The sequence below is a fragment of the Crinia signifera genome, chromosome 5 (genome assembly GCF_055691185.1).
Source record: "Crinia signifera chromosome 5, ASM5569118v1, whole genome shotgun sequence".
Lineage (NCBI taxonomy): Eukaryota > Metazoa > Chordata > Amphibia > Anura > Myobatrachidae > Crinia > Crinia signifera.
In genome coordinates, this window is record NC_139221.1 from 216,979,975 (window position 1) to 216,999,795 (window position 19,821).

The window sequence follows — 19,821 nt, forward strand, 5'->3', positions numbered from 1 at the left end:
TCTCCAAATATTAGTAATCTTTTGAAACTCAACTTCCTTCACCTTCTTGCAAAGTTTAAGGTGGACCTGTATAAGTGGTCCCTTTTGAGACTTTCCTGGTATGGGAAAATGAACACTGTGGAAATTAATATTCTCTCCAAGATTTTGTATCTTCTGCAAACTCTGTCTTACTTCAAAACATTGCAGGGCCTGATAGGATATTTTATTTGGGGTACTGGTAAAGGTGCCCATACACGTTACAATTATTGTAAACAATATTGTATACAACATCGCATCACATCTCAGTTTTGTGATGAGATCTAGTACAAAAAGTATGTGCTGCACAAACTTTTTGTACTAGATCTCATCTCATCGCAAAACCGAGATGCGATGAGATGCTATGTTGGATACAATATTGTTTAAAAGAATTGTAACGTGTATGGGCACCTTAAGGCTCGACTTTCCCTTACAACTGCCATATTTTCTAAATTACTATTATGCAGTGAATTTGGTCAGAATGGTAGAGATGTTCAAAGCCCCTGCTACTAAACAGTGGACCTGTATTTTAAATCATGCCACTATTTCACCTTCATACATCCTCCCCTGAATTAATAAATTACCCCGTTTTTCACATCCCACGTTGAGTCCTTCAATTAAGTGCTGGTGGAAATTTAAACACCACACTCTATTTAGTCCTGGACTTTCACTTCCTACACAACCCTTTGGTAATCCTTATTCTCCTCCTGGTCTATCCATCTCTTCCCTGAGACATTGGTCCTTAGCTGGGGTTTCTTGTATATTGTAGACATTTAATATCCAAGAAAGGTATATGCTCCTTCCCACATATCCAGCAGACTTATTCATTACCCTGTAGGTTATTTTGGGCTTACCTACAATTTTGACATTATATTCTTTCCTTTCGCACCACTAAACCTAGATGGGCTCTGACCAAATTTGAACAGCAATGCTTAAATAAAACCACACCAAAACATCTTGTGTCATTAACCAGCTATGTCTTGAGATCTTATTTACTGATTCCCTCCTTTTGTTAAGGCATGGCAAACTGAATTGGGAATTAATATACCAGATGATCAGTGGCCTAAAGTATTCCAATATATGTTTACCAGCCCATCTTCGATCCAGGTCCTAGAGACTAAATATAAAATCCTTTCCAGATGGTACAGGTGCCTGGTACACATACATCAGATGTTCGCAACTATTTCTGACACCTGTTGGCGATGCTACCGTTCCCGAGGTTCCCCATTACATATCTGGTGGCTTTGCCCAGAATAACTGACTATTGGACGACTATTAGGAGACTGTCCATGTTAGTGATCTCTTCCTGCCAAACACTCCAGAGTTCTGGCTGCTTAATTACTTAGATATGCTCATTTCTGAGTTCAAGAAATCACTACTTCGACATTTGATGAATGCTGCAAGAGTTACTATAGCCTGTTTCTGGATATCCCCAATACGTCCCCGATCTCCCGATGGATCCTAAGAATAGAATGGTACATGCTAAATGAAGACCTCATGTCTTCCGCTAAGTTACCTTCCTCTGTTTTCACCACTACTTGGTAACCATGGTTGAACTTTAAAGAAAGTGCTGAATATGCCTTGTACACTAATACATCCTCATCTGCGACTGTTCCTTAATGCTAAAAAGACACTGGCTTCCTGTTCTTTTCTCCCTCCTTTCAGGCTTTACTCCTACTCTAGTCCCTATCCTCTCCTTTTACACTCTGTTGTTATTATTTGTTTCTTTTTATGTATATATTACTTATGCAACAAATTACGATGCCTTATAACGCTGTGATTTTTATTCCTTTTGCCAATATTATTACATAGTTACATAGTAGTTAAGGTGGAAAAAAAGACTTGCGTCCATCTAGTTCCGCCTTGGATTATTAGCTCAACCCTTGTTTTTATGTAGTCAATACTGATACTTTATTTTTAAAGACAGATTGTTTTTCTTAATTGTACCACTGGATGGTTTTAATCAATAAATGTTTGTCCGGCCTTATTTTAAACAAATTTATTGTGTCTGCCGACACCACCTCACCAGTTGTTTAGTTGCCCTGACCGTGAAAATGTTTTTCCTTCGAAGGGAACAAAATCTTTTCTCTTAGTCATTCCTTGTATTAAAAAAGTGCGCTGGACAGTTTCTTATATTGCCCCCTGATATAATTTGTACAAGTTAAGCATGTCCCCCTTAAACGTCTCTTCTCTAGTTTAAACAATACCAATTTGTTAAATCTGTCCTCGTAGCTTAAATTCTCCATTCCCTTTATTAGTTTTGTAGCTCTTCTTTGGATTCTTTCCAGTTCTATGATGTCCTTTTTATAGTGCGGGGCCCAGAATTGTACTCCATATTCAAGATGTGGTCTAACTAATGCTTTGTACAGTGGCATAATTACTATATAGTCCCTAGTTTCCATCCCTATCCCTATGCATCTGCAGTGAAACTAAAATTGTGCGCCATATGATTTTGCAATGCTGCAATCGGGTCTAAATAACCCTCTTATTCTGTTGTCTTCCAAACAGCCATTTCCCTTTCATCTGCACCTTTGGCATGCTTCTAGACCTGGGGTGGGGAACCTTTTTTGTGCCAAGGGCCGTTTGTATGGGGAAAAAAATCCTTTGAGGGCCATATGTAAAACTGTCTCTTACAAATTGTCCTGCTGCAGCCGTCCCATGTTCCAGCAGCTGCCGCTGAATAGGACTGACTCTCCGGCTGCTGTTGATTAAAAGGAATCTTGCGAGAACTACCGACCTCTTGCGAAAATTCCCCTGTACTTGACTCCTGGCAAAGCTGCCGGGCGGGTGGGCAAGCCACTCAGACCGGCTACAGGGGCCACGGTTTAACCCCCGCGCCGGCCGCTCGCTCTATTCAACGTTCTGGGGAAATCCTCGAATTCCCCAAAACAGCGAGACCCGCGGCTGCTGCAGAAAACTCGCAGCTTTTAGCTGCGGGTCTCGCTGCTTCTGGAGCCGCATCCGCCAATTCCCCCTCGCTCAAAAAACGGATCGAGGGGGAATTGGCGGATGCGGAGGCTGTGTTGAATGCGGTCAGGGTGAGTGGTGACAGCGAGCAGGAAGCCCTGCTCGTTGTCACCACTCGCAAACAGCATTGAATACCTGCGAGAGGGAACATTGAGTTTAAAGTTTGCAGAGAAAACCGTAACGTAAAATGAGTTCTACTTAATGCTAGTTGTCTTTGTTAAAAAATGAAAAAGAGAACTGTGATATGAAAAAAACAGAATTGCTTTCCTCACATCATTAAGTGTACTACTTCCTGCATAGATTGTAAAGTGCAAAATCTATTGTGGAAAACATTTTTCCAACAAAAGGCTTTAAAGTTAAATATTTAATACCTGCCGCAGCTGAAGTTCCAGGAAGCACTGTGCGTCCCTCTTTTATTGTGGCATTTTATGAATAGTCACTGATGGGCTAATGTGCCTGCGGAGGCCTCTTATTAAAACGGCACCCACCATAACGTTTTCTGATGGAAGCAACTGCTGAACAGTGGGGAATTATACATGAAGCTACATTAGCTGTGTGTTCTTTTGCTGCATGTCACGGAATATGACAGAATAGAGAAGAGATCCTGTCAGTGAAGATGTAAAGCTTTGCCATCAGACACCAGAATCTTCATGCAAATTTCTATCAGCTTACACAAAGTAATTTAAAGCTTTAGTGAACAGTTGTCTGCATGGAATCTTTTCTAAACGTACTGCTAACAAAAGCACTGTATCCAAGTCACATTCACATATTTTTTCTGGAATTTAACAACAATTTGTTACATATACTGTACTGAAATTGTAATGATACAAAAAAAAGCTGGCAAACAGGTTTACATCCAAGGAGCACCACATTGCAATATCAGGTTAAATAAAAAAAAAAAAAAATAGAATTTAAAGTGAACTCATATCAAAATTAAACAGAATGTTGTCAACAGGTTTCCACATACTGTAGGGCCAACAATAATAACTTGCAAGTTGCTCAAAGTGCTGATGCTTCAGATTTGTACACTAGTGTGACAGCAGCTGAAAAAGTGCCCACAGATACTGTGCAAAATGCAGCCGCCTGCATTTGTTTTAGGATGTCCACCAGCAGCCCTTGTGAGTCCCAGTGGCCGCATTCAGATGATCAGGCTTCTGAGTATGCACATAGCTGCAGGAAGTGAGATCCTGGGGCAATGTTACTGCATACGGAATCAGAAAATCCAGGCTGAGACACACCCTGATAATGGTTGCCTGTGTTTCTACTGCCACTCCCCTTTACCCCTTGTGGTGAGAAGGGTGGTCCTCACCTAAATTGTTCACATTCTTGTGGATTAGCTTCCTCTAAGGGAGTAGAAAACAAGACAGGCATATTCTGCAGTTGCAAACTTGCAATAGAAGTGTGAAATTCCGGGTTTTCCAAACTGCATAGCTCAAAGTAAAATTGTGGAATTATGGGATTACCAGGTCGCCCGGAGCTAAGGGGTGGTCAGCAGCAGAGGAAGATCTTAAACCTCTCATTCACCTAGTCCTCGGTTCACTGATGAGTATTAGAGGCCAGTTAGAAGGTAAAGTTACTGGAGGTGGGCTGTGTGAGAAGAGCATTGCCTATTGTGGCTGCAGGCCACTACAGAAGACTGCCTGCTAAACTAAGTGCTGGGGCCTTTTAGGCTAGTTTTCAGGTATAATCTAAGTATGCTGTCTGTCGCCACTAAAAAGATAACTGTGTATTCACTGGAAGCCTGGCTAGCAAGTCCATATTCCAAGTATCCTTGTTACACCCTTTACACATCCCCTAATGTCAATCGCTTAAATCTACGGTGACCATCCTGGCACATGTGCAGTGTGACTTAGGGCCTTATTCTGGTTGGTGCGGTCCGTTCTGAATTATTTCAGAGCTGACCGAACGCCACGCTGTGCGGACATTGTAAGAACAAACACCCACAGGTCGTCCGCATTCGGTCGGACTCACTCTCTAAGAAGAGGGTGTGTTTTCGGACTACATCCAAACCGTGCGTGTGCAGTGGGAAAACAAAAATTCTGCACGGTCTTACAGCGTCCGAACGGACAGGAAGCTGCCCGTATGCACCAATGCGGTGTATTTACGCAAACGTCACGACTCTAATCGGAACTCATACATCTGCCACATGACACACTTATGCAATTAGGCAACCTCATAAAAAAGGGATTGTTTTTAATGGTAATCAATTATTTCCTAATTGATACTTAAACACATTACTACCACTTTAGATTAACCCTTACATCATGTGAAGTGCTATTCATTCATTGTTGCCCCTTTACATCTGTTTTATGTATGCATAATATATAATAATTGCACGTCAAATGCAATATTCTGCAATGTGCTAATTATTACTAACACATACTAAAGCTCACTTACCTACAGTTATAATCACAGTGTGTGTGTATTATGTTTTTTGCCTAACACATTTCTGTCCATTGCTTGCAGTATAAATGTGTGTAAAATAGCAACAATGCAGTCAGGTTTACAGCATATATTTGTGTATTTAGTAATGGGCCATTTAGACAGCAATGCTTCCAATTGAAGCTATGAAAAGACTGTAATTAATCAATAATGAGTAGAGGAGTGGATTGTATTGTGGTCAGCTGAGAGTGCTTCAGGTGCGGGCGTACTAATTGGCAGGGGCGAATTTAGGGGTCAGGCCGCCCCTAGGCACAAAAATTTTGGCCGCCCCTAGGCACAAAAATTTTGGCCGCCCCCCCCCCCCCCCCCCACATGCCACTCAGAGACTTTCAATGGTTTCAAAAAAACTTTAGTAAAAAAAGCATGGGAAATGGAAGAGGGAAGGTGGCCGGGAGTCTGAGTATTAACTTTATTTACTGTGACTGTGTCTCAGTCAGTCTCTCAGACACTGACTGACTGAGCACAGACAGGATGAGCTCAGCTCAGCTGCTCTCCACGCCCATTGCATACACAGCAGCCAATAGGCTGTGTGTGTACAGTAGCCAATGGGCGTTGGAGGCAGTGAGCCTGAGCAATTCAGCTCACTAAGTGAAGACGCAGCCAGGGGGACCTGACCATTGGATACAGCCTGGCAGCCGCCGCTGGTGATGTACTACTGTGTGCATGGCAGAGCGGGAGGGTAGCGGCGGGTAACGAGCGACGCTGCCGCTGACATATGATGAATCATGTCAGCGGCGGCGCCGCTTGTCACTTGCCGCTTGTCACCCGCTCTGCCATGCTGCCATTTAAAGGAATGGCAGCCCGGGTGTGAGGGTGGAACATCTGTCACCGCATTAATCGCTAGATGGTATGGCCTGATCTGATTGGATAGGCGGGAGTCCGGGAGTCCCCAGCTGGCTGAGCTTAGTCCCTCGATCATCTCTCCTGTTGCCCAGCGCTCCGTTGTAGAGACTGTCGGGGTCCCAGCATAGAATAAACGTACTAGAGAGGTATAGATCTTCAACATGCACACCCACAGCGGCACTGCAAGTGGCAGCATGCCTTTTAAAAAAAAAAAGAATAGCAGCCCGCAAGTGCCGCCCTTGATTGGTGCCGCCCTGAGGCCCGTGCCTCACGGGCCTAGGCACAAATCCGGCCCTGCTAATTGGGCGAACCGAATGCCTAGCGCATGAACAAGTGCTCTCCGCAAAGTGAAACTTGCTTATGAAGACCGCATATTTCAGGCGTGTTGGTTCGTTTGCAGTCGGTGTCTTGTCCGAATGCACGCCTACCACAGTTTGTGCACTCCCTCATGTACGCCCAGATTTACGCCCAGTTTTGCCCACTTTGAAACCACGCCCTTGTGTAGGACCGAATGACGCCCATATTATGCCCATATTTCCCGAGTCGATTCAGTGCACAGTTCTGGACGGTATTAGTGAGAACGAGTACGGAGACCATGCGTTGCACATGCACATGGCATTGCCTATGCATGCGCAGACGGCTAAAAAGCGCCCTCCGAAAGAATTCGGAACGGACCACACCAACCAGAATAAGGCCCTCAGTCACTTTGTTATTTGGCCAATAATCGCTCAACTTTAAAGAAAAAACAAAAAAAGTGTTTCCATACTAGTCTAAATAGGGCCCTTTGTCATACACTGTCCCCTCATACCCTCCCTCACTTGCACGACAAGGTTGTTTTTTTCTTTCTCAGGATTTCTGAAGACTCTAAGCCTATTCTTTTTCTGAAATGCACGTTGGCCACTTTGCATATAAATGCATGGGATGTAATTGCCTTTACTTATCTAGACCCATTAATTCATATTGCCTTCAAATAAAGGTAACGGGTTGTTTGTCTTCCTTTATTACATTTATCATATCTGCTTAGAGAATCTCTGCCATACTGTACGTCAGTCTAAAATATTACACTAAAAGGATCATTACAATCAGATTTGTGGCTTCAAGTGATGTGAGTTCCCAGGTGAGCCCTGTTCTTGTAACAAAAACTATAAAAACTGGGGTTCTAAAAGTTAATCGTGTTACCTGCCATAATATATTCCATTTTATTCACTTCTTCTCCACTCTAATATTTGTAATTTTCCTAATAACACCCCAGGCTTTTAAAAGAATTGAAGTTTCTGTCATAATGCTGCCGAAATGTAGAAAAGCTTAGAGTTTAAGTACAACTATAGTAAAGTCAACTCCTACATCTCTGTATTAGAGACTTGTGTGGGGAAAGCGAAATTCAGTTCAGTATAATGTAAAAGACAAGCCTCATTACCTCCTGGACATCTTCTCATTTCTTGGTCATAAATCCTATTACCTTGTATTACAAACTGCCATAAAAATCAGAGATAAAATATAATTTATGCTCAGTGTACAGAAGCTAATGTTTTTACACTCATGAGAAGCAGAGTACCAGAAAATGAGAAAGTGTGTATGCAAACCTGAAGCTATTTATACTATGCATGTGCAGCATGATAAACATAGTTGGGAGGGCTCGGTGGTTCCCAGGCAGGCATACAGCTGATTTGATCAGAAACTAGCACTGCATACCTGATCCAACCTAAGTTACACACAAAAAGCAAGAGGATCATTGCTAATATGCTAATTGCATCTCTGGAGTAATATAGAAATACTGGACAAATAGATCAGTTAATTTCATTGTGCTAGCTTAAGAATTCATAGGGAAATAGTCAATGGCAATTTGAATCTCCATGTCTGTGTAAGAAGTCCAGCTGGAGCATTTATTATCCCAAATGACTTCAGCTTATCCAAAAATAACTATAACTGACTACGGATCCGGACGATAATGATCTTAAATTCCCCCTAGGAATCAGTGCTTTATAATTAATTTTCCTTCTAAACTACTTTTTCTTTAGGTTACCTGGGCATAACTGATGGGGATAACTCGAGGTGTTATGGGAAACTAGCACCTACAATATTTGAGAAAGAACAATACATTGCTCCCAGACAGGGCTTAAAGTGGTCATGCAGAGGTGGTTGCACTCATTTATCTACGCCACTTAATTACCCCCCTCCCCCCATTGGGTAGAGACAGGGACAGTGGTAGGGTTTTTAGCACCACTTTTCTGTGAGAATTACTGTGCAGGGAAAAATGTTCCACCTCACCATTAGAGGTTCCACCACGTTCCCCCTTACTTTAACCCCTTCTCCCAGATCTTTACAATTCTACAGATACTGTATCTAGTTAGATGGAAGTTATAGCAATCATCCAGAAATGTTACCAGTTACAGAATAGAAGAGTTTACAAGAAGGAAATAAAAATTTCCACTAGATCAAATATTGCTGAAAGCAGAAATTTGAAGAAATGTAAATATTTGCCATTACAATAAATTACAATAAAATAGTACAAAGGGTATGTGATCAGGATGCCAATGTTCAGTATGCCCAAGACGGAATCCAGACTGCAGTCAGAAAACCAGCGCCTGACTCCGAAATACCGACAGGTGACATTCTGAACGTAAAGATGCCTCATCGAGTTAGGATTCAGGCCTGGGATGGAGGGGGGTCAGGTTTAAGCCCAAGATTTAGGGTTAGGGTGCCGTGGGGAAGGGTTAGGTTCAGGCACTTACTAGGGGGAATTAGGGCTAGGCTGTGGAGTAAGGGTGTCTAGGTTTAGGTGAGGTTTGTATAAATCTCTAGTAGAGAGGTTTAGACGCTGTGGGGGGTAGTGTTAGGAATAGGTCCCGCAAAGGAGCACTAGTGTGACAGGGGTAGGGGGGAGAGGGTTAAGGTAAACACAGAGCCCCGTTCGGGATTCTCCACATCAGGATGCTGGTGTAAGTCTTTGACTGCCAGTATCCTGACCACAGGGATATGTTATGCCTCCCTTACACAGAGAACGTACAAGCAGGCTATTTTCCACTGCACCAATGGATGATCTGACTAGGAGTTCTTGCCAATGTGTTTGGAAGATAAACTATCTATAGTACATCTAGCTTTCTTAAGATTTCTAGTGCTTTAGAACTATAACTACTAGAATATTTATGTGGGTTACAATTTAACAAGTAAACTTAAATGAGTATCATCTTGAAAAGTCTAAAAAATAATAGTAAAATAAAAAATTATATTTTGTAAAAACTAGAAAAAATGAACAATGGAAACTAATAGCCCAGAGTTTAGGCATAAACTAATCTGGTTGGATATCTTCCAGTCGCTTATTCACAATGGCTCGCAGAAATGCAAATATTGGTCCGGGGACCAATGGTGCGGCTCTGTGCATGTGTATATGCTAATATACGCATGCGCAGAGCCGCTGTGCGAATGCCTTCGGCAAGTATCACACTCGCCGAGGCATTCGCGCAGGTAGGGGAGGGAATGGGGCAGGTGGGGTTTGACATTGGTCCGAAGCAGGGGAAGTCCCAGTGTTTTATGGGTATCCTGGGGATGCGGGCGGCTGACATTACAGGACGCCAGCCGTCAGCCCCGTCTTTGTCCAGGCCTAGACTGACTTTTATTTGCGAACGGGTGGAACAGTCATTCGATGGTTGCCAACTTTTTTCCCCCTGTACACTCGCATACGAATGGGTGTGTGATCGTACACATTTAATCGCATGCAAATGAAGCTGTTCGTTCTGGGAAGGGGGGGTGTGAGTTTGCTTGCCCGGCGGGCGGCATCTAACTGCTCGGTAAGCAGCGAATGTAGATTGCTTACTGAGCCAATGTAAATCACCCCCACAGTACAATGACAAGTGGTTAAGAAGCATCCTAGGAAACCCTTATGGCCATATCAGATATGATAATATTTAAAATAATGGGTCAAGTGCAGGGGCGCATTAGTTTTGTAACTGCTGTCCCACTGGGCAGCAGTGTCCCCTGGTGGGGGCAGTTGGGAGTCCCCCTGTTGGGTGTGGTATGACGGCCCAACAGTCGGGCTTCCAATGGTCAGTATACTGACATTGGAATCCCAACCGCCGGTACTCCAACAGGGGTGGCGAGCGCAAAGAAGCCCCTTGCAGGCTAGGGGGTTTACCGCACTCAATGCAGGTTCTGTTGAGAGTTGTGGGCCCCAGGAGGGAGAATAGCCCCTATCAGTCAGGATCGCGGCAGTCAGTATACCGACATCAGAATCCCAGCTGTTCAACTTCCCCCGTCACTCACTGCTCGGAGTAGAGCAGCAGTGAACAGAAGCTGTGCGATTGCAAACAGCTTCTATTAATGGAGACAGAGGGACAAGGCATGGCCAGCAGCTCCCAGACATTGGCGCACAACCAAGCTCCTTATACGGAAACCACGATTGGGAGTGTGACATCCTGCCACACACAGGAATCCCGCTTTTTAGTTTAGAAATGTTGGGAGGTATGGATTCAATGTAATTAAACTTCTCCAAATGATGTCTCTACAGTACTTATGTGTATATTGGGAGTTTCCCACTGCTTTTCTTGGCTCTGTCTGATTTGTTTATCCGCCTACTGTATTTCCATGTTCCTGGTATGTGGAATATTTTCTTACAAAATACTGAACTTGAAACTTTCAATTCAAAATAACAGCTCTGCATACGCTCCGTACACACGGAGCAATATGATCACAGAGCAATATATTGCTGAGAAATATATTGCTTAGAGTCCCATTTTCATCATCAACCAGAGATGATCACTGATAAAAATTAGACTCTCTGGGGAGGAAGCAGCTGGTCGCAGAAGCAGCGACCACCCCAGGGCTGGTTGCAGGAGCGCTCCCGGCTACAGTTGCCCCGCACACACGTGTATATGGTCACTCACCGACCATATTCCCAGCGATTATAGCTGAAATCGACCCATGTGTATGGGGCTATAGGCACCTTATCACTACATTAGAAGTAAAAATCTGATTTATCCCACAAATATCTTTTATTCATATCACAATTAATCAATGTGATTTTAATTTTAGATAAATCATTTAATAAATGAATGTACTGTAGCTCTGAAAATATTTTGCTGCAGTGAAATAAGTAATGACTCTGAATTCTTAGCTGTGCCTGCTGTCATCGATCATGGTGTCTAATGTAAGCTGCTGGGTGTTGGTGCCAGCGTACCAGCCTTAGGTATCTATGGCTCATTAGCCCTTTAGCTGAAGGTACAAGGTTAACTTTCAAAGAAATAGGTTTCAGCATATATGATTTATTACACTGGAAGATCTTGGTGGCACTATTTACTTTTTTGACAGCTGTCTGGCAAATATTTGGGGTTCCTTAAATCCCAATTTAGAGTAAAACAGTTAAGTGATAGTAATAGAAAATTTCCTGAAAATTACAAAATATATTACTGTATTTGATGTCAACTTTTAAGTAAGAACAATTATTTTAAGAGTTGTGTTATGTGTCTTCCTTCTATTTAGGCAATAAATACGCTGCTTCATTGGGGGCCACAACAAAAGTACATCAAGGTTTTAAAAAATGTACAATAACATAAAGAAGGAGAATCATAACACAAGTATGAAAACAATGAAAACAGTGTACAATAACAAAGTTTTAATAACAGCACAACAATGTTTGTTCTGAAAACATAGTTTTGTTCAAAACAGGAAAAACTACTGTAGCTGCATGGTAAAATAGAAAAGTGAATCTAAAATGTCCCCTGTACAACTAATCTGTCTGCGTGCACGGATGTAGCACCTCACAGGATACTAATAATGTTGGTAATAAGGTATTGCACAGATATAATAGCCTCCGGTACAAATAGTAGTCTAGATAGAATGCATGTAAAACAGGGATTTCTGTACTTACCGTAAATCCTTTTCTCCGAGTACACAGGTGTCACTGGATTTACACTGGGGAATAGAAGGCGACCACATGGAGCATGGGCACTTTAAATATAAATTAGTGTGACCAACTCCTTCCCTTCTACTTCCCCTCCCAGGCAGTCATACAGATTGTGCCCAGAAGGAGCAGGAAGATACTCACACACTTCCGAAGAGGAGGTTAATCACAACATAACTAGAATAAAAAAATAAATAAATAAACATAACATTTAATATGTATAGTAGAAAAAAGAAACAGTGAGAAAAAACACTGAACATAACACACAGAGTCAAACAGACCAATTGGTATAATAACCATATAACTATAAACGCTGACAAGGGAAAACTCCAAGGTTACCTGAGAGGAACCTAACCATGAAATTATTATGGTGGAGAATAGCTCTGAGGCTGGCATCCAGTGACACCTGTGTACTCGGAGAAAAGGATTTACGGTAAGTACAGAAATCCCTGTTTCTCCTTCATCCACTAGGTGTCACTGGAATTACATTGAGGACATCCCAGAGCTCCCAACACGGGTGGGAGAGCACTGAGAACCCCTTAAGACAGAGGGGCCAAACTGTTGGAGAGAAACCCCACGGGCTGCCGCCCCTGAGGGACCCAACGATCTAGTGGAGTGTGCCCCTATGGTAGTAGGAGGTCTCTGAGACCCAGTAATGTATGCCTGACGAATGGTCAGACGGATCCATCTGGTAAGCGTCTGTTTGGAAGCTGGCCACCAATGACGCACAGGGTCATAGGTGACAAACAAGACATCCAACTTGTGAAAAGAGGCGAGAGACATAGATGCGCAGGGCCCTAACCACATCCAAGAACCTTTCCTATGGTGAAGCCTCCGAGAAGGCTGCGACTACAATGGGTTGGGTTACGTGGAATGCGGAGACTACCTTTGGAAGAAAGGATAGACTGGTACGAAGCTCTGCTCTGTCTGGATGAAACTGAAGGAATGGAGAATGACAAGAGAGCGCTCCCAGTTCAGAGACTCTTCTGGCCAGAGCCAACAGAAGAACCACCTTCCAAGTTAGGTAACGGAGGTCCACGTCTTCTAATGGGATCGAACACTGATGTCTGTGGCCAGAGCCTTTGTTAAGCCTTCTACAGCAGAGGCTAAAGAGGCCTGCTGGTTTCTGGATGTCCCTCTATCCTTTTAAACTGCTGAGAGCTCAGAAGATAACTGGGACATGACATCAGAAAGCTATGATGCCCAGACAGGGGTATTCACAGTAGCCTGTGTTAGAGGGGGGTTAATAGTGCATTTACCACACAGCAAAACTCCCTCTGTGAAAAAAAAGTTTACATTTTGCAGTAACTTCTTGCAAGCAACTCTGATGGAGTAACCCCCTGCCATTGTAAACAATAATATACACAGGTATTATTACCACACACTACCACACTTAGACAGAGAGTAGGTATTGGTTTGCCAGTCAGAAGTACTGGAAGCGAGAGACAGTGAAAGAAAAGAGCTGTCACAGAGTCTAAACAGCGCTATGGTATATAATACAGGAAGTGCTATAGCCCTATTTTAAACACAGCCCAAACTGTCTTCACCTAGCTCTAAACCCCACTGTAGCTCAGAGACCGGGTAGAGCTTTCAGCTGGACGGTCATCAAGAGACAAGGAATCGCCCAACTGTAGTCCTTGATGGTATCTACAGCGCAACCAGGAGCCTCCAGGAACGTCGTGGAATGCCAGGGCTGCTGGGAGCACTGCGTGGTGACTCCACCCGGCAGCACCGTCTCCATAATGGCGCCAGGTTTAAAATAAATCCTCTGCTGCACCACCGCTTGTGTTCCCTGACCTCCGCTCTAACAGGGAGGCAGCACTGCCGTCGGCGGTGGGGCTGGGTGGAGGATTGGGCGTGCACCTCGTATGAGCTGTGCCCATTACATTTCCAGAGACGGTGGTCTCTGTCAGCCAGGGAGTTGGGTGCATACCGTGGTACCAGCCGGCTTCCTCTGGCAGGCTCCCGCGCCGCAGGCAGATAGTAGCAGCAACTATCTGCCTGTCGTTAATGGCAAATCTTGCTGCTTTATGCGCTAATTACAAAAAAGCCCAGGAGTGAGCCAAAATGTGACATGCTCCCTTTCGGGCACAATCTAATGGTGTGTACACAGTGCATGAGATTTTGACTATATAGTCAAAATCTCATCTGGATCTCATGCAGATCGCACAGGTTTTAACCCTTGCAATCCCGATGCGCACTCCTGTATCGCAGCCATAAAGTCTTGGCTGCATTGACTATATAGTGCAGATCTGCGCTATATAGTATAAATTGTATGCAGATAGTCTAAATTGTATATATTGTATGCAGATATCTAAATTGTAATATAGTTTAAATTGTACAAGTGTGTACACACCATAAGACTACCTGGGAGGGGAAGTAGAAGGGGAGGAGTTGGTCACACTAATTTATATTTAAAGTGTCCATGCTACATGTGGTTGCCTTCTATTCCCCAGTGTAACTCCAGTGACACCTAGTGGATGAAGGAGAACTATTTATTTTCTGTTTATGAAGGAGTCCGAGTAGCAATGGGGACTCCAAAAAGAGGGGCTGCAGCACAGCCTAAAATTCAAGTAGCCAACCACGCAATCTGCCACCACAAAGTCTGCCCAATATTATCAGCTAGGACTATCTGGCAGGTGGTGCGGCTCCTCGTTGAATTTCTAGTGTTCCTCTAAGCTTCTTTTGCAGGGTGCCGCACCCTGCCCAATTTCAAAACCTCAAAATGCATTATGACCTTTTTGCGTGTGGCACTGTGCACCCTTACGCTGCCCCCCACCAGACTGACATGCTGCTGAGAACTTTCATTTCAGTATGTGCCATTATGAGCAATGGATATTACGGTGTATTCCAACATGTGTAATGGGCATTATGGTGTGTGGTATAATGTATAAGAGGCATTACAGTGTGTGCCATAATGTGCAATTGTCATTACGACAGAATATGTAATGGTCATAGCAGAGTAGGATAATGTTTAAAGGGCGTAATCCTAGTGCAGTGTGCAAATTTTAATATATGTTTTTTTTTGTTTTATTTCCAAAGTAAATATCTCATCTTAAATGTGCCCTCCTGATTCAAAGAAAAACCCTAAAGTGAACACTACCAGTCCAGTTAATAGGTCGGCATATGAAAAAGATCAACATGATGTAGGTCGACGTTGACAAAAGTTTGACACAAGCAAGGTTGACTTGATAATGAGCGACACATGAAAAAGTTGACATGAGTTTTTCATGATTTTTTTTAAAACGGACATCTTACTTCATGATCCAAATGGGCATAGAATTAGATTATAATAGTGCCCGAAGCATGGCAAGTGCAGTGAGCCATGTGCGGGGAGGTTGTACACTTACACAAAGTCCATCTTGGCAGACGTCAACATAAACATAAAAAAGGAACAATTCATGTAGACCTTTTGCTTGTGTCAACTTTTTGTCAATGTTGACCTAGACCATGTCCACGTTTTTCATGTGTCGACCTATTAACTGTCAGCCTAATGATGCACACCCTGAATTTTGGATCCCTGGAGCCACCGTTGAAGAGTTAGTGCAAAATACAAAATAACTGATTACATGCTGGTCTGCATTTACTGCACTTGCATAACGTTTTCTTACTGAACATTGCCTACATGAGAAAGTCACTTTCCATCCCAGGTCTGTTACAATGGTCAATGCACCAAATTGTGTACCACTCTGCAAAGACGCATTAGTATGTGATGTAAGCATGTACAACACAAATTCAAAATTGCTACATTGCTGTAGAAGTTTATTGGCAAATAGCTGCACATCAATGGCTCCTACATACTGTACTCTACGGACTTTATTTAGGTTGAGCCATGCGTGTCCACCAGACACTACCCTGCAAATGCCGCGTTACCTCAGAGTAACCTTAGATGTGCGTGTGCCTTCCACATCATTCGATGGTCGGCGACCATCAAATGATGTGAGTGTTCCCCCACAGCCTGCATTTTGCGTTATCACCTTCCACTGGAGCAGATAAATTAAGCCTTGTAAAAAGATAAAGTGGAAGGTGATAACGCACCAGCCAATCAACTCATAGCTTTCATTTTTCAAACATTGCTGACTGTCTTGTGCGTTATCACCGTCTACTTTATCTCCACTTTATCAGGCTTACTACATCTGCCCCAGTGTATTCCTTCAACGGGCTTAATAGATCTGCCCCTGTAACTAGGAGGCTGGTAATGGTCCCAGGCAACTGAGTGGACAATAAGGTGGTACTGGGGTTCCTTCTCGACAGGCATTCATTTATGTTAAGCAGATAGTTCCAGTATTGGCCAGGGGTGGCGCTGTTGAGCAATGATGTCCTATGATAAATTAACCTCATGGGGCCTAGATCTATGGACAGCTGTTGGTAAGCATTGTGGTGCAGTGCTAATGAACAGGTTATATTCATACACAAACAGTTGCATTCTGGACCATGGGATCCACTACTGATTATTAGTATCCTGAATCCTATATAATAAAAGGCTAATGATGTTCATCGCCTCTATAAGGGAAATTGATGTGTTTTTGTGCACCAGTGGGCACTAGATGGCGCCCAATGGACCAATTCAAATGTTGCTTCCTTTGGCCGCTCACAGCTGCCAACGCTGGCATTACTGTTATGTTGTTTCATCATTTGACGGGCTGGTAACGAAGTATCTAAATAATTACAATCTATAAAATTATTTCAAACTACTCTACCATCATATTTTTACTGCTCTCATAATCAATTAAAATATGTGTGCATAATATTGCAGAAATGCTTTTTTACCATCATAGAATAGAATTTAGGAGTTAGAATTTAATATGATAGAAAAAGACAACTGTCATATAAACCCATCACAGCCCTACTGCTTGCCAAATACACTTATAGCAATGACTGTCAGGCAAGCTGACCGTTTTGTACTTACAGGCTGCAGCAGATAGATAAGAGATGAATCTTGAATCACTATTATTGGAATAGAGGTGATTTTGACAGCATGACAAAGTGTCTCCACTGAAGCCATAGTCTGGTCAAAGCGTCCCCCAAGTCCTCCCAACACCACAATGACGTCCACCTTAATCAGGAATATAAAATCATGTAAGATCTAGTCAGAACACATTTTATTCAACACATGAGAAGAAAGAAAAGGGTACTTGTGAGTTACTCGGGCTGCCGATTTTGTCCTTAAGTTTGGTTAACTTAAGGACACCCGACCGACGCGATGCCCACGATTTAGCTCCAAATCGGGGGCATCGCGTCGGTCGTGGCCGTTATAAGGGGCCGCGACGCGATGCCCCCGATTTCCCATAGACAGTAATGTTAAAAGACACAATATCGGGGGCATCGCGTCGGTCGTGGCCGTTATAAGGGGCCGCGACGCGATGCCCACGATTTCCCATAGACAGTAATGTTAAAAGACACGATGGACCCGATTTCCCATAGACAGTAATGTTAAAAGACGCGATGGACCCGATTTCCCATAGACAGCAATGTTAAAATAAAATTACAATGTGAAATTGGGCAATATGTTTTTAAAAAAAATGTTTCATGGCCCCCCACCACCGTTAACGCCACCCCGCTATTGACGCCAACCCGAAGCGTGGCGAGCGCAGCGAGCCCGCGAGGGTCGACGGTACGCGTCCTCCGACCTTTTCATGCCCTACTATCCACTAGGGCGTGGAGTGAGAATAGAATAGTGTGGCGAACGCAGCGAGCCACCGAGCCCGAAGCGTGGCGAGCGCAGCGAGCCCCGCGAGGGGACGCGGACACCTGTGAAGCCCGCAAGGGCACGCGGATACCTGTGAAGGTGTCCGCGTCCCCTCGCGGGGCTCGCTGCGCTCGCCACGCTTCGGGCTCGGTGGCTCGCTGCGCTCGCCACACTATTCTATTCTCACTCCACGCCCTAGTGGATAGTAGGGCATGAAAAGGTCGGAGGACGCGTATCGCCGCCCCTCGCGGGCTCGCTGCGCTCGCCACGCTTCGGGTTGGCGTCAATAGCGGGGTGGCGTTAACGGTGGTGGGGGGCCATGAAACATTTTTTTTAAAAACATATTGGCCAATTTCACATTGTAATTTTATTTTAACATTGCTGTCTATGGGAAATCGGGTCCATCGCTTCTTTTAACATTACTGTCTATGGGAAATCGTGTCGGAAATCGGGTCCATCGTGTCTTTTAACATTACTGTCTATGGGAAATCATCGGCATCGCGTCGCGGCTCCTTATAACGGCCACGACCGACGTGATGCCCACGATTTCGGGCGCGATGAAAAAATCAGCAGCCCGGATAACTCACAAGTACCAAGAAAAGCAAACATATGCATTTTATCTTGAAATCTGCATACTATACTTATTAACCTAGTCAATCCTGGGAACCTACTGTATATGTTGAATATCATACAAAAGTAATAGAAGTCTGTACGTAATATTTCTATGGTGTTTTAGAGTTAAACAAGGCTTCCATAGTTCCACAAATTACACCCGTTTGTTTATCAAAGTTGATATCTATCCCTATCTGCCATTTTACTGTATTAAGTTGTGTGAGACCCATTGGAGCCCCCCACCCCCCAATGGTTTTTGTTTTGTCACCACCTTTTCCTTATGAATATCATACAAAACACTGAATATGTGGTTTAAAATCAAACATGAGAGTAAAAATCACCGAAGCGAGGTACTGTCAATCTTTACTCTTTCCCCTATTGTCATGCCTCGCAGTAGAAATCCTGTAGGACATAGCCACACTACAGTATGTGGCCCAAAGTTGTTCAGTACAGGAACCATTTAGAGATGCGACCTCATTGGGGTGCTAAAATGATTTATGTTATGGGGACCAAGATAAAATATCATGTTGGCACTCTTAAATTGCTAAATGTCAATGCCACCACCTCAGGGGTGGTATAAATGTCTTAATCAGGTACTCCTCTTAAGGATTTTTTTTCAATTACATTCCTTGTATATCAGATGGCAGCTGATGACTCTCCTGGGAGACCGGTGTTGTCTCAAACAATGCTTTCTAGAAAAAGATACTGCGCTTACTAGTATAATGTAATATGGATATTTAAGTTTAAAGAGGTGGCGGCAAAGTCTGGTGCCGCCCAGCGTTTCATGGGAGTCCCTGTGAAAACACATTTTTATGTTTGGGGGCATGCCCAGCGCTCTCCTAGCAACTGGGCAATTAGGCAGGCTGCTTTGCAGAAGTGCAACTAGTAAACACAAATTGTAGAATACTGTATATAGTCTAAGAAAACAGCTGTATTGACAAAGGGCCTTATTCAGACCTGTTAGCAAGGCTGCAATTTTTGCAGTGGACAAATCCATGCTGCGATGAAAGTGGGGTAGATGTAACATTTAGATTGTGTTATGTGGCATAAACACATGGCGATTTAAGCCCCATTTCTAAACAATCTGACTAGAACACTTAAAAGAACAAATCGCTATGTGTGTATGCACCATAGCAATAGCGATGCGCAGCCCCTAGATATTTTGAGCATGCTTGAAATAGCTACTCATCACCTGTGTTCTCTCAACTGAGAACAGGGGCAGTGACAGATCGCTGTGGACACATCGCTGGTGCAGCGCTAGGTGCTGAGTGATCTGATTGATTCAGTGTCTCTCCGTACAAAGCTGCCATTGCTCCGTGTATACGCGACAGTAGATTGGTGTGGGGTATGTTCAAAC

At 43.6% G+C, this 19,821-nt stretch overlaps 1 protein-coding gene across 2 annotated transcripts in view; it reads right to left on the bottom strand.

Moving 5' to 3' along the window:
- The window catches only part of TPK1 (thiamin pyrophosphokinase 1), a 551,394-nt gene that overhangs the window by 253,852 nt on the left and 277,721 nt on the right, over positions 1-19,821 (bottom strand). Inside the window, exon 7 of one of the 2 annotated variants that reach the window (XM_083188541.1) lies at positions 17,073-17,219. The exons of the other annotated variant lie outside the window; for it this stretch is intronic. Coding sequence (XP_083044667.1) covers positions 17,073-17,219 — 147 coding nt within the window. The remainder of the gene's footprint in view (positions 1-17,072; positions 17,220-19,821) is intronic. 2 annotated transcript variants of the gene reach the window in all.